Genomic DNA, 25,032 nt, shown 5'->3' with positions numbered 1-25,032 from the left:
ATGATCAACTTTGCTACAATGCACACAGCAGAAAGAATTCTCCCATATAACTTCCTATAGTACAGCAATTATTCTTCCTGTGTATCAGGAGAAAGCTCTTGATGAAACCTTCCATTCATAATAAGAATGCAACTCTTTTGAACTCAAACAGTTTTATTTAGTATTTGCTTGCAGACTTTCTGCAAAGTAGCTTCTTTTGAAAGAATAGAGAAAGGAGTTTTCGGGAATACCAAGTTAAAAATGTGAGCCGAACTAAACATGCCATACACATGCTGATAAGAATTTAACACACATTCATCCGTATGGGCACTCTTCAGTAGACTGGACCAGTGTTTCAATGCAAATTCCAGCCCCCAGAGAACTAGATGGTTTAGATTTCACAGTATGACTTTTCCCCCTGTAACCTGGGGGAAAAAACCTTAACTGGTTAATTGACTGAGTTCTTAGCTACTCTGTCCATCAGCATTCTGAGACATCAGAAAAGACTGGACCACTTCTTCAGTGGATTGAGGGCTGGTGCTTACGTCCTCCAGAGCATCTGTAACGGAGAACTGCCGATCCCGCAACCGGTTCCAATTGGCCAAAATATTGTGGTATTCAAAAACTTTCTCGTAATTGCCAATGGAATTGTACAGTTTAATGAGACCTCTGTAATCATATTCAAGTCCACTGTATCCTTCACCAAAAAGCTTCTTTCCTAAAGAAATTGAAAAAAGAAACAAAGTCAAAAGGTAATCGACCTGCACGTTGCATCTTATTTCTCATGTCATTGTCACCAACAAGAATCTTCTTATGGCAGATTGTCACGTTGTTACAGTAAATCAAGAACACAAGTAACATGTAAGCTTCCCAGACAATAGTTTCAATTCCATCTACATTCTCTTTTAAGGGTACTGTAACTTGTCCTCAGGGACTCTACAATCAGATCATCAGCTGCACCACAGCTTTACATGCACAGAATCTGCCACTCAAGGAAGGCAATCATTGTGTCCCAGTTTGACTCTGAATTCAAACAGTGAAGTTGTTTTTCAGTTTTCTACCTTGAAACCATACATTTTTTTGTAACACACTGTTTGTAACTATATGAAGATTGTCTCTCGAAATTGAACCATGGCATGGCCCAAAGGTGAATCTGATTTGTAAATACAGTTCACTGCACAGTTAGGCTCACAGACACAATCATTTTCCATTTCTTTCAAAATTTAACTATATTCTGCAATTAAGTTCTAAGTTCTCACAATTCCAAAATGCAGTCTAAGAGACTGAGCTCCAAGCTTTTAATAAGCCAGTTTCCAGATGCTTTTAAGAGCAAGTTCTCATGAAGCACTGAAAATAATATAATTCCAGAGTAGAGTCCCCAAGACAACGTTCAAGAAAAACTATTATGTTTAGATTGAAAACAAAGGCAAAATAAGTCACCCTGCCATTTAAAAACTTCCTTATTAAAAACTTTAATACATTTTTAAATGACATTTCCTGAAGCATTACAATTGCTCCATAGTCAGACATTTGAAGAATCACCTACCGATTGCTATGGACCGCAAGTAAAGCTTTTCAGCATTTTCATATTGGTTCATATCATAGTTATAGAGAGAAGCTAGATGACCCACTGACAGGGCAACTTCATAATCTTCTTGACCTAGAAGCTGCTCCTTAATCTGAATTGCCTTGATGTGCATTTCTTCTGCTTCCTGTGAGGATCAAATTCACAGAGGTCAGACACCACTCACCATGCCAAAAAGACAGTGAGGAAAGGAAGGTTTAAAGAAATATAACAATGTAGCAGCTAAATCATTTGTGGTATTTTATAAAAGTCAAGAAGTGAGAAAGTCAAAATCAAATCATGTTTTCCAAATTCTCAGTTAAGCAGATCAGCAAATAGTTATCACTTTTTCTGCCGACAAAATTGCTGTCACCCTGCCCCCAAAGGCATCGGGTGTCTTAATGACTGATTTTTGTGCAAAGCTTTGGAGAAATGAACTATAAAGTATAAGTTTTCCAACAATAAAACCACCAGTTGAAGTTACAAATTGTGGACAAGGAAAAACCTCATTTGCTGTGACAGATATATAGATCTGTTGCAAATTTTAAGTCAAGACCTATACAAACAAAATCTTACCTTAAACTTTCTCATGGACTGATACAGCCTTCCAAGGTTGCCATAGTGTTTTGCTGTTTGTACATTAAACTCCCCAAAGGCTTTTTTAGCTAACTGCAGTGAGGACAGATGCAAGTCGTGAGCTTCTTGAAGTAACCTCTGCTCAGTTTCCTTGTTGTGACAATCTATTGCAATCTCCTCCAGGATAAGTGCTGAGAGAAAAAGAGAGAACTGTTACTGTGTTACAAATAGAGAGATGTTAACCATTGGTAACAGAAAGCTACGGATCCAAGACCTCTCGGGAGAGGTTATAAACTGTTTATTATTATATTCAAACAGGTACAGTCAGATTTCAATCTCCCAATGTATATTTTTCTATTCTGTGCTTTTTACTTTCCACTCCAAGTCTTCCAGCTATGTTTGAAATAAGTTTTTTGTATTTTACAAGTGTGTTGACAGAGAACACTGAGGACTACAAATATACTAGAGTGACCCCCATTTCAAGAAAAAACCAAACCAAATTACATGGCCTCTGTTAGGGAAAAAGATAAACACATCTCACTGACTGATTTCGAGCCACCCCCGTAATGCAATTCAGGATATTACCTTTAACTCGCTTTGAAGATGCCAAGAGAAGATGGTCTTCTGGGAGAATGTGAGTTATGATGCCAATAGCACGTTCGGCATGGAATCTGAAAGAGTTTTAATAAAAAATTCAAGACATGTATGTTTAAGTCAGCAGCTGACTGATAAAATATTAAACACATTAATGCAATAAACAGATGCATTTAAATTCTAATTGGAATGTCTGTATCATTTAAGAACATTTTTCTCTGCTTCCAGTACTAAATTTACTGCCAGTACCTCAAACAACTGTACTCACAGTGCATTGTCGAATTTTCCAGAGCTGTACTGGTGAACATACGAAGAGTAAGCTAAGTCTTCATGAGCTGTAGCTACATGTATGTTTTTACCTCCAAATACTGACTGCCGGATATCAAGAGCTGTCTGAAAGAGTTACAACAATACCACTTCATCAGTTAATTCAGAAATAAGCCTAATGAATCTCTCTCACTGTTAAAAGGGGAAAAACAGTAGATCTGCTGGCTCTGAAATTTTGTAGGTCTACATGTATATCCTTGAGGCAGTAAATATATAAAAGTTAAGAATTGGGGGAAATCCCAAAATCTCACAGGTGGGGGTGGGTTTGGGTTTTTTTTGTGTTTTTTTTAAATCAAACCAACCACAAGCATTGCAGTAATTAAGTGTTGTCTATCTCCTTGAATTAAATGTGAGTTTCAAGAGAAACATTTGAGAGCTGGTGACTATCGAGATAAACTGAAGACAGATATTGAAGTCCTGCTGCATACCTGATAGATGGCAACAGATTGGCAAATATTGTCTACGTTAAGCAAGTAAAATCCATAGTCTAGTAGCGTATCAGAATATTTGGGATGCTTGGCTCCGAAATGCTCCCTGTAGAAACATAGTTATGTTATAAATTGTGGCAAGTTGAACAGAGTTTTCAAAGATTATAGGTTTTTTTTGAATGCTACTTACCGGGCAAGGTACACGGCGTGTTTTATCAGCTGTTCAGCCTTCTTAAATTCACGTTTTACAACACAAGCCTAAATAGTTTGAAGCAAAGCATACGATGAGGTGTATACTCAGACCTCTTCTCCAAACATTGGTTCAATTGCTAACTACTATTTTTATTTTCCAAATATTATCAGGGTTACTAAAGGACCTTTCAGTCATTTAAGAAACAGTTCATGGATAACAATAAACTTGTATTTTTCCTGTCATAAAAGCCTAACTAAAGAGCTAGTATTATACCTAGTCTAGATCAAACAGGGGAAGAGACTACCTTTTTATGCAATGCTCTCAGGTTAACTCTGTCACGATGTTCATTTGAGCAGCTGTAACTCAGCTTTAGAAAGAAAGGAAAACACCAAAATTGCCCCAGGTCTGAGATTGAGGGGGACAAACTAAACACAAGTAACAAGCCATAAGGCTCCACATCCAATTATTCTGAAGGTATAACCTATCCTCACCCGTTCGTGGCAGCAACTTAGTCACATAAAAACACATTGAAGATTTTAAATTCACCTTTGAAGCTTGTCGTAAAACATCCACTACTACTTTTACAGGCAGCCCAACTGTGATCTCCTTCATGGCTTCTATACACCATTTATAAGCCTGTTGAAGAAAAAGTGACCAATACAATGAAGCCAGAACTTCACTATTTTGCAACATTAAGAAAGCTATTACTTGACTCTGAAAGATACACTGATCATTTATATGACAACATTTATGTGTAATTAAACTCACCCAGCTATGTCTTAAAAGACATCATTAAAAGGTTAACACTAAATGCTTAAGTAAGTATTTTACATTAGTCTAAGGAACTTAGTTTTACAGTGACTGTCAGAGACAAAAAAAAGGTATTTTATAATCTTTAAGTAATTCTCACAGTTCCACTTGTGTTGGACAACTTCCTGGCCAGTGTATTTAGGAGTTAAATAGCAATTACAAAGCAGTTATGCTTAAGACATAGTTCCTATGCAATGGGTGCAAAGAATTGTTACCTGTGTTCTGCTATTAATTTTTGCCTATTACAGCTGACCAACACATACTACTAAACTATCATGCAGCATTTCGTAATGTTGGCCAAAAGTATCACTGAGAGTTTGCAGACTAACTCAGAACAATACATAGAAAAAAGAAGTTGATAAAGTAGGTATTCCTCTGGTGCTGACACACAGGTACCAAAAGAGATCAGGAACTCCAGCTAGAAAGATAACATGAATAATAGGCCAGTCATTGAACAGCCTAGCAAATTTTATAACCAGTTTTACAAATTAAAACAAAACCAAAATCCCACTCACCTCATCGTAGTGGCTCTTGGCAAAGAGCAGTGCACACAGCTCCCCATACAGCGCTGCTTTGTTTGCTTGCTGACCATGTTTTGCAAGTTTGTCCATGTAAGACTGAGCAAGTTTGAATGTTTCTTCTCCCAAGTGATATTTACAGTTACCGTTTCGAACATGCAGCAACCTTAGGAAGATGCAGAGAGACTTTCTAAACAGTGTCTGAATAAACCATTTCAATACACAGCAGTGCCATAGATCTACAATTTGGCATTATACAATAGGACTGGGCTGTTATCCCAACAATATTGCACTGTCTGAACTCACTAACACAGAAGAACTATTTACAGGGTACTGTTCCAGTACAATATGCTTGTGTATTTTGCATGGTAAGAATTTGTACTGTTGGAGATGTCAAATGACTTCACACACTAACAATTTTACATATTAAAAATGTACATATTTTACATACAATGCTTGAACTGCTTTGGTGTGGTGGCTTTCAGTTTTGTCACAAAATCCATTCTTCTCAACATTGATAAAATGCCAATTCCAAATCCCTGCAATATACAGTATGAAATCCCTTCTACATCCTTTCCAAAGTATTGTAAACTGAAACACACTAAGTACAGAGATAACTAGTTTTCATGCATTTCAAATCTCTTCCTCAAACTTTCAGTTGCACAGTGCTTCACAAGTGGGCATTTTTTGTTTTGAGAGTTTAGGAGGGTGTCTTCACAAGAGATTAAGATCACATTCACTTTACATGATATCCAGGACTGACTCACTACCACTTTGCCGATCCAGTTCACACAACTCTAAAAAAGCCTCTCCCCCAGCCTTGCCCCATCTCTTAGCCCTTCAGATGGAAAGGCAGGCGGTTAACAGAAGCTTCATGAAACAACAGGCAAATGCAGAAAATAAGACACAGCCCTATTGAAATACACTCTTGTTTCTCTGGAAAAGTAAGAATTTCATCTTCTGGCATGTATTTAAAACAAAAGTAAAACTTTTTCAGTTAGTGTAGGCTGATGCTGATTTACTTTAAAGAGATACATTATGTGTGTGTGTTATCATATTCCAAGCCTAAAGGGCAGAGTTGTATTCCCACCCATTGCAGGCTAAGGAGAGACAGCTGTTCCTTCTCTACTGCAAATGCCTGGAAATCTGTTATTAGACAATGAGTAATAGAGACTGAAAAACATCAGGCAAGCCTTTGCAAATCAGGAGGGACAAAACAACACAGGAAGAGAAACACGGAGAGTGATGCAGAACATAATACTGTATTGCAGAGGATAATGCTCTGAAAAAGTGAGCAAATATACAGGTACAGCATTTTATATCTTTTCTAATACATTACGATAAATCTTCCAATAAACTGATATGGGGGGAAGAAATAGTGAGGCCTTTGACCAAATGTTTCTCTTCTCCAAATCTGTTTCCTGTTACCATTTACTCCAAGCAGAGATTCACCTTATTGTAGCCATGCCTCTGGCAATGGCAAAGTAATATATTTAAGTTTGCCCTATAAACACTCCCTGCCTCTAACACAGACTCTTCCTATACTTTTCTATGGAAACATATCATGAAACTAAAACACTAACAAGAAAGGAAATAAAGATCACATTTTCACAAGAAGAGAGTGGCAGGCAAGCAAACAGCAGATGTGTATTAGCTATGCAAAGAAAAGATCAAAAGAAAAGACCTTGGGAAAAAAAAAAACCAAACCAACAAAACTCTGAAACACACTACAAACACCAGCTTTTCAGGGAGAAACACAGCAACACAGCTCTAGAACAGAAACAGACACATTTTTTCTTTAAATAAGGTCCAAAAAAGAAAGATGATATAGAAATGCATCGTGTTCTTGGCCACAGCCAGCAGAAAACTAATAAACAAGCAATGAGAGACAGGAATTTTAAAGAAACTAAAGGGAAAAAAATAAGCAAATACAGTTTCCATTAAGAAGGAATCTATTTTGCCTACACTACTCAACTGGAAGCTACAATGCAACATCAAAAATATGAAGCCCAAATGCCATGTAATGGTATAAACCAGTAGGGTTAGCACTGCAATTAGGTAAGTGCTTGAGAAAGATAATATCCAGTATATGGATGCTTGAATGATAGTATCTAAAAACAAAGACGTCAACCAAAACTCAAACCTAAACCTAAATCAATCCTCTAAGATAAGCAGAGTTTATGTGATTCAGTTGTGAGTAACAAAAAAATCCTTTATTAATCCCAAGGAATTTCAGAAGATAAAGCCAAGAGGAAGAAAAAAATACCTTAGGACATTTATGCTAATATCTGTGAATTTTCTTTGATGTCTGCAATAATAGCATCTGGGGAACAGCTTACCCCCGATCCCCCAGTAAAATAATTCTCTAAGGACATTAAAAAAATCAAAACATAATGTTACACAGCAGCTTAGGAAGTCTAAAAACATCACAAGAAAACCCCAAGAACCAGCAAAATGTGAAACAATGAAGTGAGGAAATGACATATTTGTATTATCTATTTGTGCCTTATTGTTTACTATGTAATCATGAGAGAAAGCAAACCAAAAGGAGCACAACAGATGCAGGAAATTAATAAACAAGTTGGTAGAAATGGCAAATCTTCACCTTTTCTCATTTCTTCATATAATTTACTACTGCTAGTACAAGGAACCACCAAATTATGTCTAAACACCACTAAGCTTGACATGTTTTTCAACTGCATGATATTAATAATGTAATGTATTGAACTCTCAGAGGTGAGACTTTCCAGCTCTTAAGAGCAGCCACTTTTTTTAAAGAGTCTTGCTTTCAAAAGCTGCCCTTAAATTTTGCTCCCTTAAAACTCCATGTACCCCCACTGGAAGCACAGTGGTAAGGAGATACTCTACTGTAGCCATTAGATAGTAATGATTCAAAGTTTATCTCACTGTTAATGACTTCCAAGTTGATTGCAATTATGGCTTTCTCCCACAAAAAGGCATTTTGATTTTATATACTTTATAGCACCTCTGAAAGTGTTTCTTCCTATTTGATACGCTTACAAATGATCACTGTTGTTGTCTGATTGTTTGGAAGATGCCCCAACATAAAGCAGTGTCTCCTCACTCACACAGACAATTTCTACCAGCTTTCCAAACAGTCTAATAGAACCAGGAAAATTTTTAAGACTAATTAAAAGGCAAAGGAGCAAGTACTAACAGTTGTATTACATCCATCATTCCCCACTTCTAGGAAGATGCATATGTGTGCCCAGTCTTTTCCTGGCATCATCTTATTTCTGGAAGGAAAGCCAATGGTAGCTGGCAGGGCAGTACAAGGCAGAGCAGCAGCCACTGCCATGGCCTCTGGTTGGCACATAAAATAAGCAGCTACTGGCAAAGCCTATTTACTTCTGGAGCAGTTTTCCATAAAACGTTTTGCCCTATATTCAGATAGATAAAGTATATACTTTGTTATTCATTACAGCAGTTAAAAAAAAGAGCAAGTCTATTTAAGTAGGCTCACTGGAATAACTGTAGCACACAAAAGAAGTCAGTCATGGTGTTACCAACAAAAGTAACTTGTCTCCTTGCTGCAGATAGCTCCAGCATAGCACACATCTTGATACACAGACCTAAGCAAGGCAATTAAAAGCTAAAATATTTGAGGCCTCTGTGAATGGAATTTGAATCACAGTGGCACTACAGGCCAAGGCACTACAAGGCAGGTACAGAATCCAAATGCCTCCTCCTAAAAGCAAAATTTTTGCTTTTCCAAATTTTAAGCTGTGGCTAAGGGTGTCCAGAACAACTGGATATGTAGATATTTACCTAATCACAGTTACGTAGCTGGGCACAGAGCAAGAGAACTCACTGTATCTGGGAACAGGAAAGGTATATTTTCTTTCTATTTGTGCTCAACTGTATTTCTATAATTTGTGTCTGGAATTCTTTTTAACAAAAATATAATTTTAGCAAACACCACTAGATAACATTCCTTCACATGCAAAAAACCTTGAAAGAAACCAAGGTGCTGGACCACTCTTCCTGTCCAGCACCCGTTAGTCATGACATACTGTGCAGAAAGGCAAAATGGTGGTTCTTTCCCATTGAACTGTGCTGCCAATTTACAACTTGAAAAGCCAGGGATTAGTATAAAACAAGCACCTTTTGATCATTAGCTCTACCCAAGGAAGTAGTTTGGTGCACAGAACACTAAAGGAAGCATTCTGAAGCTTGATGGCTCCAAGGCAGCTGGTAACACTTTAGTGTGTATTTCACAGTAACATACACTGGAATTAAAGGTTTGCTCACCTTACACAACATTCTACAGCACGAAACCAATGCAGGATTTCATCATGAAGGGTGCATAACTGAAGGCAGGAAAGAAATACCTTCTCAGCATCACTGTACCAGCCTGCATCTGATAGGAACCCCCCTGGAAAAAAAAACCAAACACAAACAGAAATCAGGAACAAAAGGAAATGTGAACAGTAAAACACCTTTTTGAGGAACATTTTTTCTCTTAAGTTTTGTAAGATGACTACTTATTTCTTAGAATTGGATACTACACAGAGCAACCTTGTCAAGATTCAACTCTCCAGTCCTGAACTGAAGAGGATTAAAGATAAGAATAAAAGAATTGTTCTTCAGTTGAGAATGACTTTTTGGCATTACTTATTTTTCCTACAGTTTTCTGCCAATAATTTTTTTTTTCCTGTCAATAATTTTTGTCAATACCAAAAACTATGTAAAATCTTAAAGGAAACAAATTTCAAATCTAAAACATTTGAAATGGCAAACATAGTGTCTAAGAATATATAGACTTCAATCCAATCTATTTTTAAGCTATCAAGTAGTTTTTTAAAAATTATACTTCAAAACCACACATATTCTTTAAAAGAAAAAAAACCCACAGACATTAACATTGAAAAAAATTAACATCAGCTTAACTGGAGCTTGCATGAAAGAAGTATTATACTTTCAACAGCCTATCATCTCCAGTTACCTAAAACAAAACCAATCTGGATTGCTTTCTCTTTTACAGCAGAATCCGATTCTGCTATGTAGGAGCACCGTCTACTGAAGGAATAGGCCAGTACAGAAGCAACTTTTACTCCATGGTCCATCAAAGCCTGAAAACAGTGATGAAGCAGGTGTCTGAAACAAAACAAAATGGAATTTGATTACAGGTGAGTTTTTAAAAACACTGCAGACAGTTGACTCTTGACTGTCATGAGCTGAAATCGCTAGTGATTCAGAGAAATACCTCCAAACCTCTCTCAAACCAAAACCAGATGAATACAAGAATAATTGTCATTTCAAAGCTAATGGATTACAGTTCTTGGATTAGCCAACAAATAAACTGAGTGTACACACAGTTCTTTACAAAGACACCCTCCAGTGCAAGAAAAACACAAGCTACTCACACAATACAAAAACTGGGAAAAAACATTTTCAGCTAAAACTTAGAAAAGGGAAGCGTCCAATCCACCCTCACCCCACAACTCCCATAGAAACTGCAGATAAATGAGCAATGACGAACTTATTATCATTACACACATGCAAACAATAGGAGGGAACAATAGGAGGGAAGTATGTCGACTCAAAGCTTATCCTGGCTACAAAGAACCTGATCTAAAAAAGTCAGGTTCTGATGATAATACAACAAATTGAAACATTTAATGGCAGGAAAACTTCAAATTGGAGCAGCTTGATAACCATTCACTTAGGATTTTCTATGACATTAAGAAACAGTTACACTGCCACTGCTCTGGGACTAGGGGGGCATTGATCAGTTGATGATGAGTAATTGAGCTGTTCTGCAGCACTTGTTCTGTTTCCCTCTATTTTCTTTTTCCCCTTTTTAATTATGAAATTGTCTTTATGTAAACCCATAAGTTTTAAATATTTTCCCTTTCAATTGTCTTCCCCATTCCACTAGATGGGTGGGTAAGTGAGCAGCCATGCAGCACTTATCTGCCTACTGGGATTAAGCCACAGCAGAGCAAAACAAAAAAAAACATTTTGGAGAGCAAGACAAAAAGAGAAAGAGACTTCCTAACTGAAAAGTTCATCTATAAATCTAAAGAAATATTCTTATGATACTTACCTTTTATCTAAAGCTCGTAGCACCTTTGCGAAAACTTCTAGTTCACAAAATTCACTACCCAGCTGGCATAAGCGGCCTTGCTGGTAAAGCTGTAAGGAAAAGATAAATACAGTTTAAAATTGAAGACTGAATTCTAGGAAATTTATCTTAATAGTAAAGATGACTTATGATGAAATCTAGACTTCAAAGTATTGAAATATGGCAGACTAAGAAGTACCAGTTCCACTATCTCCACACAGGAGCACAACTTTAGTGTTTAAAAACCCAGCACACAAGCTATCAGAGCTCCACAGGCAGTTTCAAGCTGTTTTTATCTAGAAATGTATTTTCAAGTATCTACTGTGTATCAACTATCTAATAAAGCACAAAATATTGCAACACCTAAGCTAAAATGCACAGACAAAAATCAAAAGACTTCCAAAGGCAGCAAAAAAAAAAATAGGCTTGATATCAAAGGTTTCACAAATATCTTTAAATGACACAATCTGGCATACAGCAGCACAAATAGATTTTATATTATATATGAATATATATCAATAAACCTCAAACCAACAAGTTCTGCAAGAAGTGACTCACCAATACCCAGAGCTAGAGACAGGCTTGACCCCATTAATACCTGTGCTTACACAATTCCTGCATGAATAAATGTGAAAAACTCAAGTGAATCTGTTCATGCATTTATGAAATGCAGTGGTTAGTTTTATGCCCGAACTGATTTGTGTCTGCAGATAAGCAAATATATCAGTTGACTTGTTCCTAAAAAACAAAGCACCAAGACAGTTCCTCATGCAATGCATAGTTAAGTTACAGAACTGTCTGCTAGATTACACTATAAATACAGGAATTTACAGAGATATAAAAGTGACGGTACAAATATACAGCAGAAAAATCCATTGTGGGATATTAATTCCTTGAGGTCCCCAAACCACAAACGACTTAAAGCAGGGTATGTAACCCAAAGAAGCAACACTATACACTCGCCATTGTCATATGTACCACCACCAGCCCTGCTACAGATACAGTACTGGATCACACAGGACTGTTGCAGCACAACTGCTTGTTATTTTACGTGTCTTAGGAAAAACACACAAGCACACTTTGTTTATTAAAAAACCAAATCTCTCTGTGAAGCAGTAACTCCATGCGGAAAAAAAGGAGAAGCCAGTAGCTCATCTCATGGCTTCTGCTCTCTAGAAGCTGCACCTTTCAACACAGGCCATTCAAGATCCTTCTCTGTTCTATGTGGTTCCTGGCCTATGTGATGCCAGGACACAAACCAGTTTCATGCCTCATGAGCACGCAGGTAAAACACTACTATGATGCCCTTTTCATGGTTATTCAGAAAACTCTAATTTCCAGGCCACAGGTTAAGACATTCTATCATGTACAGCCCAAGATGCATATTAGTACATACCTAAAGCACGGCCCTCCATGCTGTCTAAGCAGGTTTATGAGGGACTTGGATGTTAAGAGTGCAGCTACTCTTACAATGTAAGCAGAACTAAGGCCAAGAGATAATATATGCTTTAGAATGCTCCATTATAAATATAGATTTATTGAGAATGTTAATATTCCTCTCAGATTTAATAACTTTTAAAGAGCTTTTATTGATGAGCATCTTGTGTCTGTTCCTCCTTTTTTCCCCCCCACTCACAAACACTGAAGCAGATAAACTAGCATTCAAGACAAAGCATGTGACAACATCTCCTCCAGTCAGAAATTTAGTTTTATTTAACTCTTCTTATAAAAGCACACAACGGATTCTACAGCACAGCAAGTTTGTCATTTTAACAGAACCCATAAAAAAAACTTCAAAAATACTTTGACTCAATAATGTCAATTACCAGAAATGAATGTTTTCCTTTTAGTCATCTATTTTGCTAGGAAAATAAGGAACTCTTAAAAAACAGCACAAGTTTGCATGCAAAGATACTCCTCAGATAAAGCAGTGCCATGCCCTTGTACTTCAAAGGGATCAGAGTTTCTTCTGAAGCTATATTCTCTTTGGCAGTGAAAGAGCATCCAGTCTGGTGTATTTAAAAACTGCAGTCATGGCTAAGTGCTCTCATTTTCTTCAGTCCAGCTGCCTAATGGTAACTGTTCTCTAAAACCTAAAACATATTTTCCGCAATAAAAAAGATGAAATCTTGCCTAGTATTCCATGGCCAAAACTGAAGGTTGACATCATTAATCGATAATTTCTTCCAGAAAATGAGACACGTAACCAAGCTATTTTACCAGGACTTAAGACAATCAAAAGTACTACGATACATTCACATTAGGCCTTCAATAAACTACATAATAATTTCCTCTTATCACCTTGCAGTGCATACTAAGACATAAGAGATTACTCTGATACTAGTTTACCAAATACTTTATTTTTGAGGTTACATAAACACATATTGTAATATGCCCACTGTTAATGTGATTCTTAAATCGCTAATGAATATATGCCCTGGTTGGGCGGGAGAGAGGGGGAAGATGACAAACTACACCTTCAGTTTTGAGATACCATTTCAAGCACGGGTAAAATGTGGTTTACAGCCCAAAGGTCCAAGCCTGGCATCTGTACATACCTTATCCCAATTCAGAGGTAAACACTTGCATCATTCTGGCATGCCAAAAATACCCAAACTGTTTTTCCCTTGTATCACCAGCAATACAGTACCCTCAGGACATCTACCAGATTATTCACGCCTTCCCTCAACATATTGGCAAACATGTTTAATGAACTAACTCAGCCTTAAGTCTCATGAAACTGCTGTAGTCGTTACAGCAATATTTTTCAACCAAAATTTGACATGGAAATAGTTAGTGAGTATACGTCAAACTGTGAGGCAATTGGAAGAGGTAATGTTCATTTGTCCATTGAAAAGCAGTTGCAAGCACTGAAGAAATGGTTCTCTTGTTAAAGCTCCAGAGAGACAAAATTCCTGACCACAGGCCTTGCTACATAATATGAAAAACAAAACAAAATACTGAATCAAGAAAAACATGCCCTGACAAGAATGGCAGAGGTTTTGACTTCTTAAGAACAATTCTTTTCATAAGGAACAAACTTATTTTAGACACAAGTTAAATACATCTCTGCTAAGTTGCAAGGAGTTTAAGTATGGAAAAATGAATAAAAGCCTATTATATGACCTCCAATTTCATTAGTTCCCACTGACACATTAATTCTGGTGCTGAAGATAGGAACCAAGTTAAGTTTAATTTACAGGAGTATTATTATACACATGCACAACTAAACTGTTTTGCACAGCTGTAAGAAAGCCACCATGATCCTTCCTCAGTGTCTAAAGCTTAATATTTAACTCACAACACATCCACCTAACATTCCAAAGCTGCATGTATTGGTGTCACCAATTAAAAATATTAATAACATGAACTTGTAATTTATCCATTACTATATCATCATGCACATTTAATTCTATTAAAATTCTTGTCAGATTTTTCTCCCTGGATAAAGCTGTGCTCTCACTGCTTCCCAATAAACCCCCAAAAATACAGACAAAGATACATTAAACTGCTAGCAAAAGCAAAGCTGTACCACAGGAGAAAAAAATATACAATATACATATCACCAGCATTCTGAGCTCTTTCACTGCATACAAGCATAAAAGAAAAAACTCTCCCTAAATCTAAATAAAAAAATAACAAAAAACCCACCTTTTTCTAAAGTAGATCGAGATTAATGCTAACCAGTTGTAAAAGGACCCGCTAAAAGAGGGAGTCCCTCTAGAGTCTGGGCAGGAGGAAAACAGACTTAGAAAACAATCAGTTAGGAATTTAGGTAAATTTAGGTACATTTTATTATTTTAAATCAATTTTAAAATCATCTACAAAGCCTCTGAACAAGCCCCAGTTCTCCTGGATATTGTTTAGGACATAAAAAACCGGTAAACTTCAGAGTTGTTCTTTGAAAACATACTGCCAAATACTAGGGTGATCTTTGTGACCTTCAATCAAATACTTAAGAAAAAAAAAGAAAAACAATTTTATTGTATAAGCCTAACTTCAGTGACAACTTTTGGAGCCTACTACTTTTACACACAGCACACTTCTTCACATCTTCCCACTCACTCCGCTTTCTCTATTACACCCGTCAAGTTTTTTGTTTCTCATATACATAGTGCCCACACAAGGCATGTAAAGCCTGAGCTTTACAGTCACACACACGTGTGATACTCCATGGCACTAAATGGAGAAGTCCAGCTTGCTCTGAAGTTCAGTCAGTACAAAGGAAATCAAATGGAAACAGGAATTCTAGTTTCAGCGGGAGCTGAACTCCTCTGTTCGTAATGTGACCAACCAAATTATGGTGAGTTCTAGTGTCTAAGACTACACAGGACATTGAAAAAAAGGGCAAAGCTAGAGCACAGTCTCATAGTTAAAGGGTTAAAAAAAAAAAAAAAAAAAAAAAAATCCACAAAAAAACCCCAAGTCAACTGAGTAATGACTGAGACTAATGGTAAGCAAAGGTAAAAAGTTTTAGATCAGTAACGATGGTTCAGTTCTAATCTAAATCTGGACAACTGAAAGAGGCATGTGCCAAAATAAAGGGTAAAAAACCAGAAAAAACATCATGAGGTGATGATTCTTCTTCACTGTGAGGCTTGAATTTAAAAAGCTCATATAAGCTTACAATTTAATTCAAGCAGTACTGAACAAAATCCTACTGCACAAGCTACTTGGTAAGTCTAACCAAGTGATCAGAATGGTTGTGTGTATATGCATGATCATTTCCCATGTACATATTTAATGTCCGGCCACCAAAAATACAGTAGCATCAATGTAATTAAGTCTTGTGAAGTGGCACTGATTGGTCACAGAAGAAGTCCCACAAAATCCAACCCACTCACTCTGGGATTCTTTGCCTCCCTCATACATTGCTTGCTTAAGACCTTCTTTGTTCTTCTCTGGTCAGTACACCTCACAACTAAAGCGAGAGCTACACTGCATTTCATAGGTAGTTTATCCTCCTCACTCAAATACGCAGGAGATTGAAGCCTTGGGTCAAGTTAGTTTTATTCTAATTTTATAAAAATTATGCTTATCATCATTCTTCATCAGTAAAAACAATCTCTACTGCAATGTAGAGAACAGACATTCTATTACTTGTTGTGAACAGTCAGCAAATTCCTGTTTATTCATTTTGTTTGGTTGAAAGAATACATAAATGTGATACAAGAGCTTTTATTAGCCATGCCTGTTCTTTTTTGGATTAACAGAACACAGTGAGGAGACACCACACTGCTGCTACACTCATTATTAAAGAAGTTGGAGTTATCAGGATCTAAACTCCAAATGTGGTATTTTGATTCACATCAAGGTAGGAGCACTTCACACAGAACATATGATTATAACTTTTAGGATTCTACCTAAAAAAAATAATAATGCAATGCAAAATAGCATAATGCAACTAAACTAAAGTTTACAGGTCTGCACTAACTAAAACAAATTTGTGTCATCTCCAATTTTTCCTGTGGTTAATAATCTCATTGGAAAACATTCAGAGAGTATGGGACTCAAATGAATAAGTCAATGTAAAAGAAAAACCTAGGATCCAAGAAAGATATTCCAAAAGGAAAATAAACATCGGATGACACTCTGTGTTAGCTAATACAAGCCCAAGATCAGTCTGCTAGTGCATAACTGCAAACAAACACCTATGATAGAGAACTATTGAAGTAGTATCTCCTCAAATGCAAGAGAATCAAAGAAATTATATAATTATGCATAACAGAATATAATATGAAGCTAAGGCACATGGGAAAGGACTGAATTCCATGTGAGATACTAACTGAACAGTCATCAGACAAAAATAAGATATTGATCTGACAACAGAAAACACGTTCTTTACGTTAACTCCTTCCCTCAAAACACTGTCTTCCCCCCCAACAAACTGTAAAATAATTTGATTTTCCTTATTCTGTGGGTTTTTCCAGAACTTATACCTTATTCCAATTGTCACCTACTTTTTAATGTAGGATTTTGGCATTTACAAATGCTGCCTACCTGACAAGCACGTCCTATTTTAACTGAGATCCAGTATATTTCTTCCTTTGGCTTCTAAAAACTACTCAGTCTCTCTCTCTTCCTCCCTCTCTCCCCAAAAAAACAAGGAAGAGAACATAACTAGTTTAACCATGAAAGAACACAACCATGACATACGTAAACCTGGCAAAGATGCAAAGGAAACAAAATATGACGTTTGCACGTATACTTTTTTTCTCCAGATGCAGATGTTACTTTTAACAATACCAGCTATTAAGGTCATTGAAATACAGTTGCCTCAATCATTTCTGTAACAATTGCAATGAAAAGTCAAGTGTCATTTGAAAAAAAAACCAACTCCATTAAGGCCTTGCCTTATAGGTTTGTCGTGTTACTACAATCACGATTATTTCATATTACCTTTCTTTAAAGCTTTACTCATTGTTTAAGAACACTACAGAAGGATAAATATGCTTAGTATTACGAAGTCGCCTTCTTTCGTCATCTTGCATCGGAATCTACTTCTTGAAAGTCCACAAAAAAGAACATTCTGCAACTAACCCAGCTTTGACTCCTTGTTAACTGGAAATGCACAAGTTTAAAAGGTACATCCTAGAAGTTACTATACAGAATTAAAAGCAATTTGATTTGTAAAGGAATGTGAAATACAGGCAATATATTATGACGATGAAGCCAAACATTGGATTAGAGGGTGCCCTGTGATAAAAAAGACCGAGACTCTCTGCTAGCATTTTAAATAATAGCACACAGACTATCGCTACTGTTATAACAGTGCCTACGTCTTCTTAACATGAAGAGGTTAGCAAGATGTGCAACACAGACAAATGTTAAATTCAAGTGCTCATACCAATGAATAACATAAAAAGAAGTTTTGTATAGCCACAGCCAACTAACACCTGTGTATAAAAATAAAACCTGACTGATGCCACTGTTTATTTTTTTGCAAAACTTGTGGCAGTTAATCCAATATCACAGAGCATGACTAATACCTGGATAACAAACCATCGCTTACAAGTTAGATGTAAAAGACTGCAAACATTTTTATTGCTCGGAATAAAGAATCACCTTCTTTCTGTATTTATCTTTTTCAAGGTCTAACTGCAAGTATATTCATGCAAATCCTCAATTAGGTGTCAGTTTTCCTTAGCTGTCTTTAAAGAATAAGTGCTATTCCATATGACACTAACAACTAACTGGCGACCCCTCTACACAGCAGCAACCACCACCACCACGTACCCTGAACAAAGACTGAAAAGTCTTCTAGTTTGCCTTACTTTAAAGGCCATTTGTGACTTTGGAAATTCTATTTCTGTTTTAAAGACCTTGATAGGATATACTGAACACAGACCACCAACCTGAAATGGTACTTAATATCCATGTAATTTTGAAAATAACTGTATAGAGAACCAAAACTGTAAAACAAGCCCTATGCACAACATGAGGAGACCGTATAAAACTGTGACACTGTCCTCATTCTAATCCAATTCAGCTATGTCATTTCTATTGCTGTAGACATTCAAATATAGAAAACAAGTTACCAAATGTCGTACAGACGCACAGAAAAATGCAAACATTTCTCTAAAAGACTTGAAATCCAGGCTAGGCTTTAAGACACTCTACGCAGGCAGACATCTCTGTGTATAAAACATCATATTTTAAGGCCGCATATTCCCTTGCAGCATCCCACCCAAGGTTTAGTTGTATTTATGTATTAGCTAATTAGAATGTGACTATTAAACAGGATAGGGTCTCACATGGAAAAGATATTAAAAAAATCCAAGTGGTGAAGACATGGAAGACTAGACTACCATTGGCAGCAATGGGAAAACACTGCATTGTATAGCCTAGTTTTATTATTCTGAACGTGGACATCTCATATATGCGCATTTATAAGAGAAATATAGGTACACCTTACACATTTTAGGTTACCAAAGATTGTCTTGTTGTAAAACACAGAAATGACAGGAAAAGCAATGCTAATTACTGTCAGTAACAAAAGTTATCCTGGCTAGTGATTAGTACAGCAGAAACATTATTTTGAAGACAGGTACAAAGCAGGTTTAGGATCATCTGCCCATCAAGATGCTGTATAAACATACACAAGCAGAACACATACATTATAAATCTCTTTAGGAATCAGACATACTGCTGGTTCTTTTTTCATTAAGGAACAACTTTGTATTAATCTGATTCAGTGCAACCACTAAAAAGTGTTAATAAAAGGATAAGTACTAAGTGATCTATTAAGGTCACCTATAGATGAGTTTTGAGACAATGTGGGAATAATATATACTTAAATATTTCTATCATTGCAAAGTTTTGGTTTTGTGCCTTTAAAAACCAGAGTACCATCCTTTCCTCTGAATGAGCATCAGGACAGGGAATATCCAGAAAGTTTATTTGTCAATGGCCATACCTAACAAAACCCCAAAATACTCTTGTGCATTGTTAGTTTCATATCTTTAGTCTTTACTTGACAATTGCCATACATCAATCCCATCATGACCTGTGAGCATGCTCATATGTGGTAGAAAGGGGTTTCCATATTTGTCAACACATAAGGAAGATAAGTAATAACTAGTGCAGAGAAAACATACATGCCTGTTTCACCACTGTAGAAACAATTTCCCTGTCTGTAGCGAAAAGCAGCTTTCCTTAGGCTCTCTGATGGGTCACCGCCTCTGGTTCATAAAGATTTGTCAAAGAATTACTTCATTTAGCACATACTAAATTTTTAGGAATTTACTGGCAGAGGAAAGCAGGGCTGCCTCCTCAGTTGTTTTTGTGCTTTTTTTGCACATTGTTTCCTCTCCTAATGAATGCTCATTTACAGCCATTTCTGCACATAAATGAAAAGCCTATTTAGTGAACAAAAGAAATTAATGGACCATCTCAATACACCTTTTACTGTAATGCTGGGGGCAGCTGCATGAGAAACAGAGCTTACATTTAAAAATTACTTAAGGTTAATAAACTATATTATTAAATGTGTCTCGGCCCCTTTCATCTGGTTCCTACTGGACCATTAAAGAAGGTACAAGAGCACGGCAAACTCCTCTCTTTCTACCACAGATATCACCTTCTTCAATACATTAAAATAAGCAAGAACAACAACAAAAAAAGACGAAAAGGAGAAAACATATTCTAACACAGACAGCTTGATTTCATCCAGCCTCTACCCAGGTTCTAGCTCCAAAAACGAGGAAGCATCTTCCCCTGCCACCGGGTCCTCACTCCACGGCCCCAAAGGGCAGGCCCCTCCACGTCCTCTGCAACCGGGCTCCCCCAACCTCCCCCGCATAGTCCCCCGCCGTTTCACAAAAGCCAGGGGCCCACGAGCTGAGGGGTAGAAGCCGTATATCCTCGGCTCTCTCCGAGCTTTACCCCAGAACTCCCTCTGCTTCAGCCGCAGCCCCGGCGGCCCCACAGAGGCCCTCACTCCCCCTCCCCATCCTGCGGACCCTACTCCACACCGGCAGCCAAGAGACGGGCGGGGAATGAGGCCCTGGGCCCCCTCAGCTCTGCGCCCCCCAGGGAGAGGCCTAGGGCAGGCGGAGAGAGACACTTCCTTCCCTCCCTTCCTCCCTCCTCCTCCCCCGGCCCGCTTCTTCTTCCATATCGCCCAGGCCTGGCCGGGCCTGGCCTCACTGGGCCTCCCCCAGCTGCCTCTCCATACCTTGTAGTACACGTCGAACTGGATGTTCTCGGGCAGTGAGCGGATGTCGCGGCGCCGGGCCCGTCCGTAACTATCCACCACAGCCGAGATCGCTGTGTTATAGAGCGTCTCGGGCACCCACTCCAGCTCCACGGCCGCCATCTTGGGTGTGCGGAGCCGCCTTTCCCCCCTCCCCTCCCCTCAGCTGCCCGCTCCACCTCCCGCGCCTAACGCCCCGCGGCGCCCGCTGCCCTGGCCGGTGGAGGAGACGCGGCTACGGCTGGAGAGGTAGTAGTCGTGTGGCTGATGAATGAGAGGAGACTAGAAAGAACGGAGAGGGAAGCGCCCACCCGCTGTGGATAACGAGGGAACGAACGTGAGGCTGAGGAGAAATCCTGGGGCAGCGAAGAGGGTCACAGCGGGGAGGTGACGGAAAGAGATGGGGGGGGCGAGGGGAATCAGTGCTGGCACTGAGAGGGAATAAAAAGTGTGATGGTAGGGCAGAGCTGTGGCCTGTGGCAGGACCATGACCTGGCCTTCAGATGACCACCTCGGGCACAGTACCTTCCCAGCAGCTTACGTGGGCCTTGGGGCCACCCACCCCTGGGGTTTCATGGCTATGGAGACTTTAGTTGTGTGGGGAGAGCACCCTGAGCAATGCCAGCTACTGACCTTTAGGGGCACCTTGAATCCCCCACTTGACCTCTTTAGTTCCCAGCCTCTCTTATGAGTAGAAGTGTTGGTATTTACAGCTTCAGCTGTGGTAACGTACCGCTAATATTATGCCTTCTTTGGCTTTCAGGTGTGTTGGCAGTTCCACATAAGCATTATTTGGGAGCCTGACATTTGAGGGAGTTTGCTAACATACCTGAAGTACACGTCTCATCCAGTGTTCCTCGTTGGCTGCCATATGGTAAAAACACCCTTTTCCCTGCATAAATTAATCATCACTCCTCGTGAAAATGGTGGTAAATTCTGTCAATATCTCATTATCAAACTGTTTGAGGCATGTTTTTCTTCCTAATTTGCTTTCCATTTAGGGCTTGCACACCCCACTAAGAACATTTTTTATACTTCTTGGACACAAATGACATAGGCAGAGGCAATTAAGATCATTTGGTCTAAAACAGAATTGCACCGTGTGTAGCCAGTGATTTAACCACCCCACTGCAATGCAAACAAGGACTCTAAAATTACTACTTGGTGTAAATTTTGATATCTCAGTAAGGTAATATTACTCAAGTTTGTCACCTTTAGCATGGTCTTAAACAAAACTTGTATTCCGAGTTAAATATTTTGTATTTTTCAAACATTTTATCATATGCATGGGTAGAAAAAAAACCCCAAACCCTAATTTCTTCTTCTGTCAAGTCCTGTCTTAGTTTTCTTAGCTAATATAGGACTGCTACTGTGATTTATTATTTGGGGTTTTTTTTTAATTTAAAAAATTATGGGAGGCAGAGCTTTTGCCTCCTCTCACTCTGAGGACTGCTTTAATAATACTAAATTGTTGATATTCCTCCCTCACACCGTTTTATGAGAGGATGTTCTTTGTCCTTTATTTAGAGAAAGAAATTTTACAGGGTGGGAAGAAAGGAATGTGACTTAAACTGACCATAGAAAATTACATTGTTTTCTTTTGTGCATTGGTGGCTTCAGGTTTTTCTTCTATGTTCTGAGATGATGTGGATTTTTTTCAGTTGAGGAAAGACAGCTGATTTTTATTTGCAATTAGCCACCCAGGAAGCAGAGGCTATTTACCTTAGTTTCTGAAGAAGTAGTTTGGAGAGGCTTGAGTTGGAGATCTGTTAGGAGGAGATGAGTAAGGCAGCTTTGCAGCGTGTGAAGGAAAAAGTATTGATAATACTTAGAAAATGGCAATTCTTGGACTTACGTTCTTTATTTTGCTTTAAAATAAAGTATTTAATAAGATTTCTGAAAATGTTGGCTAAGGTAAATCTATTTTTCAAGCCAGTGCTGTGGCATTGGAGTTTCATCTTTCTTAATTACTACGACTTGAAAAATTTGCTAAGCTTTTTTTTTTTTTTTTACTGTCTTGTAATTTTTTGTAGAGAGAACTGTAGTGTGCAGATTAAAGGAGAAGAAATAAACATATCTATGAAAGAAGGATATATTAACCTTTTCTTGAGTATATTATGTTATATAGTCTGTCTGTAATTCATTGTGCTAGGGCCTGAGGAATAATCTTTATTGCAAAAGAGATTTAATTTCTAGGTAGAAATAAAATTGAGATATAGCAGCATTTGTTATTTTTTTCCTACTATATGGCTTGATATATTTATATATGGAGCAATTTGGTGATCTTCTGCTGTAGATACAGTTTTGTTCTATGAGATGTTATTAGAGTTGGTGGAGTTCTCAACACAGTGTATGCGTATTGTAGGTAACCATTCAAAGTAACATAGAGACAAAACAGAAGACCTTTACACTTAACAGGTATCCTGTTTGTTGAATGATTTTTAAATTTTAAATATAACAAAAAACTATTTCACTGTGAGGGTGACAGAGCAGGGGAACAGACTGCCCAGAGGGGTTGTGGAGTCTTCTTCCTTGGAGGTCTTCAAGACCCGCCTGGACATGTTCCTATGTGACCTGATCTAGGTGAACCTGCTTCTGCAGGGGGGTTGAACTAGATGATCTCTAAAGGTCCCTTCCAACCCCTACCATTCTATGATTTTCCTTAAGCTATATTGGGAACTTATTAGCAAAATGGCTTCATTGAGTGATGTGCTTTTCACATCCATAAATTATTTTAATACAGTTACTCATTAACATTTGCAGATGTTAGAAAAATCTTCTGTCTCCAGTACTTGTTGGCAGAGGTTCTGATGGATATTCTTATCTTTGTAGGTTTTTTCCCCTTTTCCTTTGTCTTTTTTATAAAGGGAAGCATTTGAAGGACATTTACAAATACTGCCTGTGTCTGAAAGCAAAATGGTAATGTATGTTGTTTAGGCGAAAGCATTCAGTCTGTCTTCTGTAATCTCAGCTTTTGCAGCTGCATCTGGGTATATGAACAACTCGCATGTAAAGCGTATGGAGTGCAATGGCTCTGTACATCTGTGTGTCGTTATAGTGGATGGGGAGGCAGGCAAGCCTAATAGTGGATAAATGTATAAAGAAAATCTAATCATAGTCTTCTATTATAAAAACTGCCCCTAGAGATCAAATAAGTTCTTGGTTGTCAAAATTCCCTCTATTGAAGAAGTTCATATAGAAGGGATTTATTCTGCAAAGAAAGATGGTTGTATAATTTGAATAGGATGTAGTTGAACTCTGATGTTGTTCTGCACCACAAAAAAACCTCCTCAAAACCTTAAAAAAAAAAATATCACGACTAGATATTGATACCAAGTTACTATTTCTGGACAAAAGGGAATTGCTGAATTTCACCTCTGCTAGGGGAGGTGGTTCACATGAGCTTTATCATATCTGTGTGTGAAATTATGGATTCATGACTTAACAAGTAAATTTGGTCTGCAAATTACTGCAAAAAGTACAAATGTTGTCTTTGTCTCACGATTTATGACTGTGTGACTGATCTGCAAACCGAAAAGTTTGGGGGTTTTTTTTGTTCAGTTGTGCATGAAGATTTATATTTTAGCCAAATTAGGAGCTGAAAGGGGAGATGAGTGTTTATGAGTCCTTTCATTGACCCAGTGAGGAACTGAGGTGAGATGCCTGCCAGATGCTTTCCGTTTTATATGCCAGTCTCAAACAACTTTGTAAGTGTGGTGTAATACTGCAATTATTATATCATTTCTGAGTCAAAAGAATAAACAGTGCTGTATAGTTTGAGATGTATAAGTGAAAAGTACTAATTAAATACTGTGCCTGTTTTGCAGGAATATAGTTCCAGAAAGCCTGGATGAAAAAGACTTGAATCTGTTTCATATGCTGCCAGTGCAAGACTTTTATTAAAGGTAAGGTAGTTGTTCAAGAACAAAAATGTGTTTGTGAAGATGATGTGTTAACATAGATGTTCGGGATGAATGTAGTTGAAGATTCAAATGAATTAATCAATTGAAAAATTGAATTTAGATGATAATCTGTCATAGTTCAGGCTTTTCAGTAGTTCTTGTTTTGTCGTGGTTTAAATCTGAGCTTGTATGTATAAACAGTTTTGGTTTTTTTACTTACTATAACTGGACATATTTGGTGGATAAAAAGGTTCTAAGAAAACAACAAAAAACCTGCTGAATTTTCCTACCATGTGCTTATTTTGAAGTGGGAAGGAAGTGGACTGACATGGATAACATACGAACCTACTATATCTCCT

At 37.8% G+C, this 25,032-nt stretch overlaps 1 protein-coding gene and 1 long non-coding RNA gene across 2 annotated transcripts; one reads left to right on the top strand and one right to left on the bottom strand.

The window, feature by feature from the left end:
• Positions 1 to 135: 135 nt before the first annotated feature.
• Positions 136 to 20,917, bottom strand: APPBP2 (amyloid beta precursor protein binding protein 2). The gene is made up of 13 exons (XM_010210253.2): positions 20,754 to 20,917; positions 11,060 to 11,148; positions 9,956 to 10,107; positions 9,262 to 9,385; positions 4,987 to 5,155; positions 4,208 to 4,297; positions 3,659 to 3,726; positions 3,469 to 3,574; positions 2,982 to 3,106; positions 2,705 to 2,790; positions 2,120 to 2,310; positions 1,526 to 1,691; positions 136 to 697 (listed from the first exon to the last, which is right to left on the bottom strand). The coding sequence occupies exons 1-13, from the start codon at positions 20,892 to 20,894 to the stop codon at positions 444 to 446; spliced, it is 1,761 nt and encodes a 586-aa protein (XP_010208555.2). The 5' UTR covers positions 20,895 to 20,917; the 3' UTR covers positions 136 to 443.
• Positions 20,767 to 25,032, top strand: LOC133627392 (uncharacterized). The gene is made up of 5 exons (XR_009820143.1): positions 20,767 to 21,020; positions 21,535 to 21,645; positions 23,604 to 23,690; positions 24,599 to 24,676; positions 24,982 to 25,032. It is a non-coding gene; the product is annotated as an uncharacterized LOC133627392 (long non-coding RNA).

Source organism: Colius striatus, chromosome 20 (assembly GCF_028858725.1).
Source record: "Colius striatus isolate bColStr4 chromosome 20, bColStr4.1.hap1, whole genome shotgun sequence".
Classification (NCBI taxonomy): Eukaryota; Metazoa; Chordata; class Aves; order Coliiformes; family Coliidae; genus Colius; species Colius striatus.
The sequence above is the reverse complement of the archived record's forward strand: the minus strand, read 5'-3'. Positions and strand labels throughout refer to the sequence as shown.

Coding starts and splice junctions, on each gene's coding strand:
- APPBP2 (XM_010210253.2), bottom strand. CDS start 20,894: ATGGCGGCCGTGGAGCTGGAGTGGGTGCCCGAGACGCTCTATAACACA. Junction 1,692..2,119: donor AGTCCATGAGAAAGTTTAAG/GTAAGATTTTGT, acceptor TGATCCTCACAG/GAAGCAGAAGAAATGCACAT. Junction 698..1,525: donor CTTGCGGTCCATAGCAATCG/GTAGGTGATTCT, acceptor CAATTTCTTTAG/GAAAGAAGCTTTTTGGTGAA.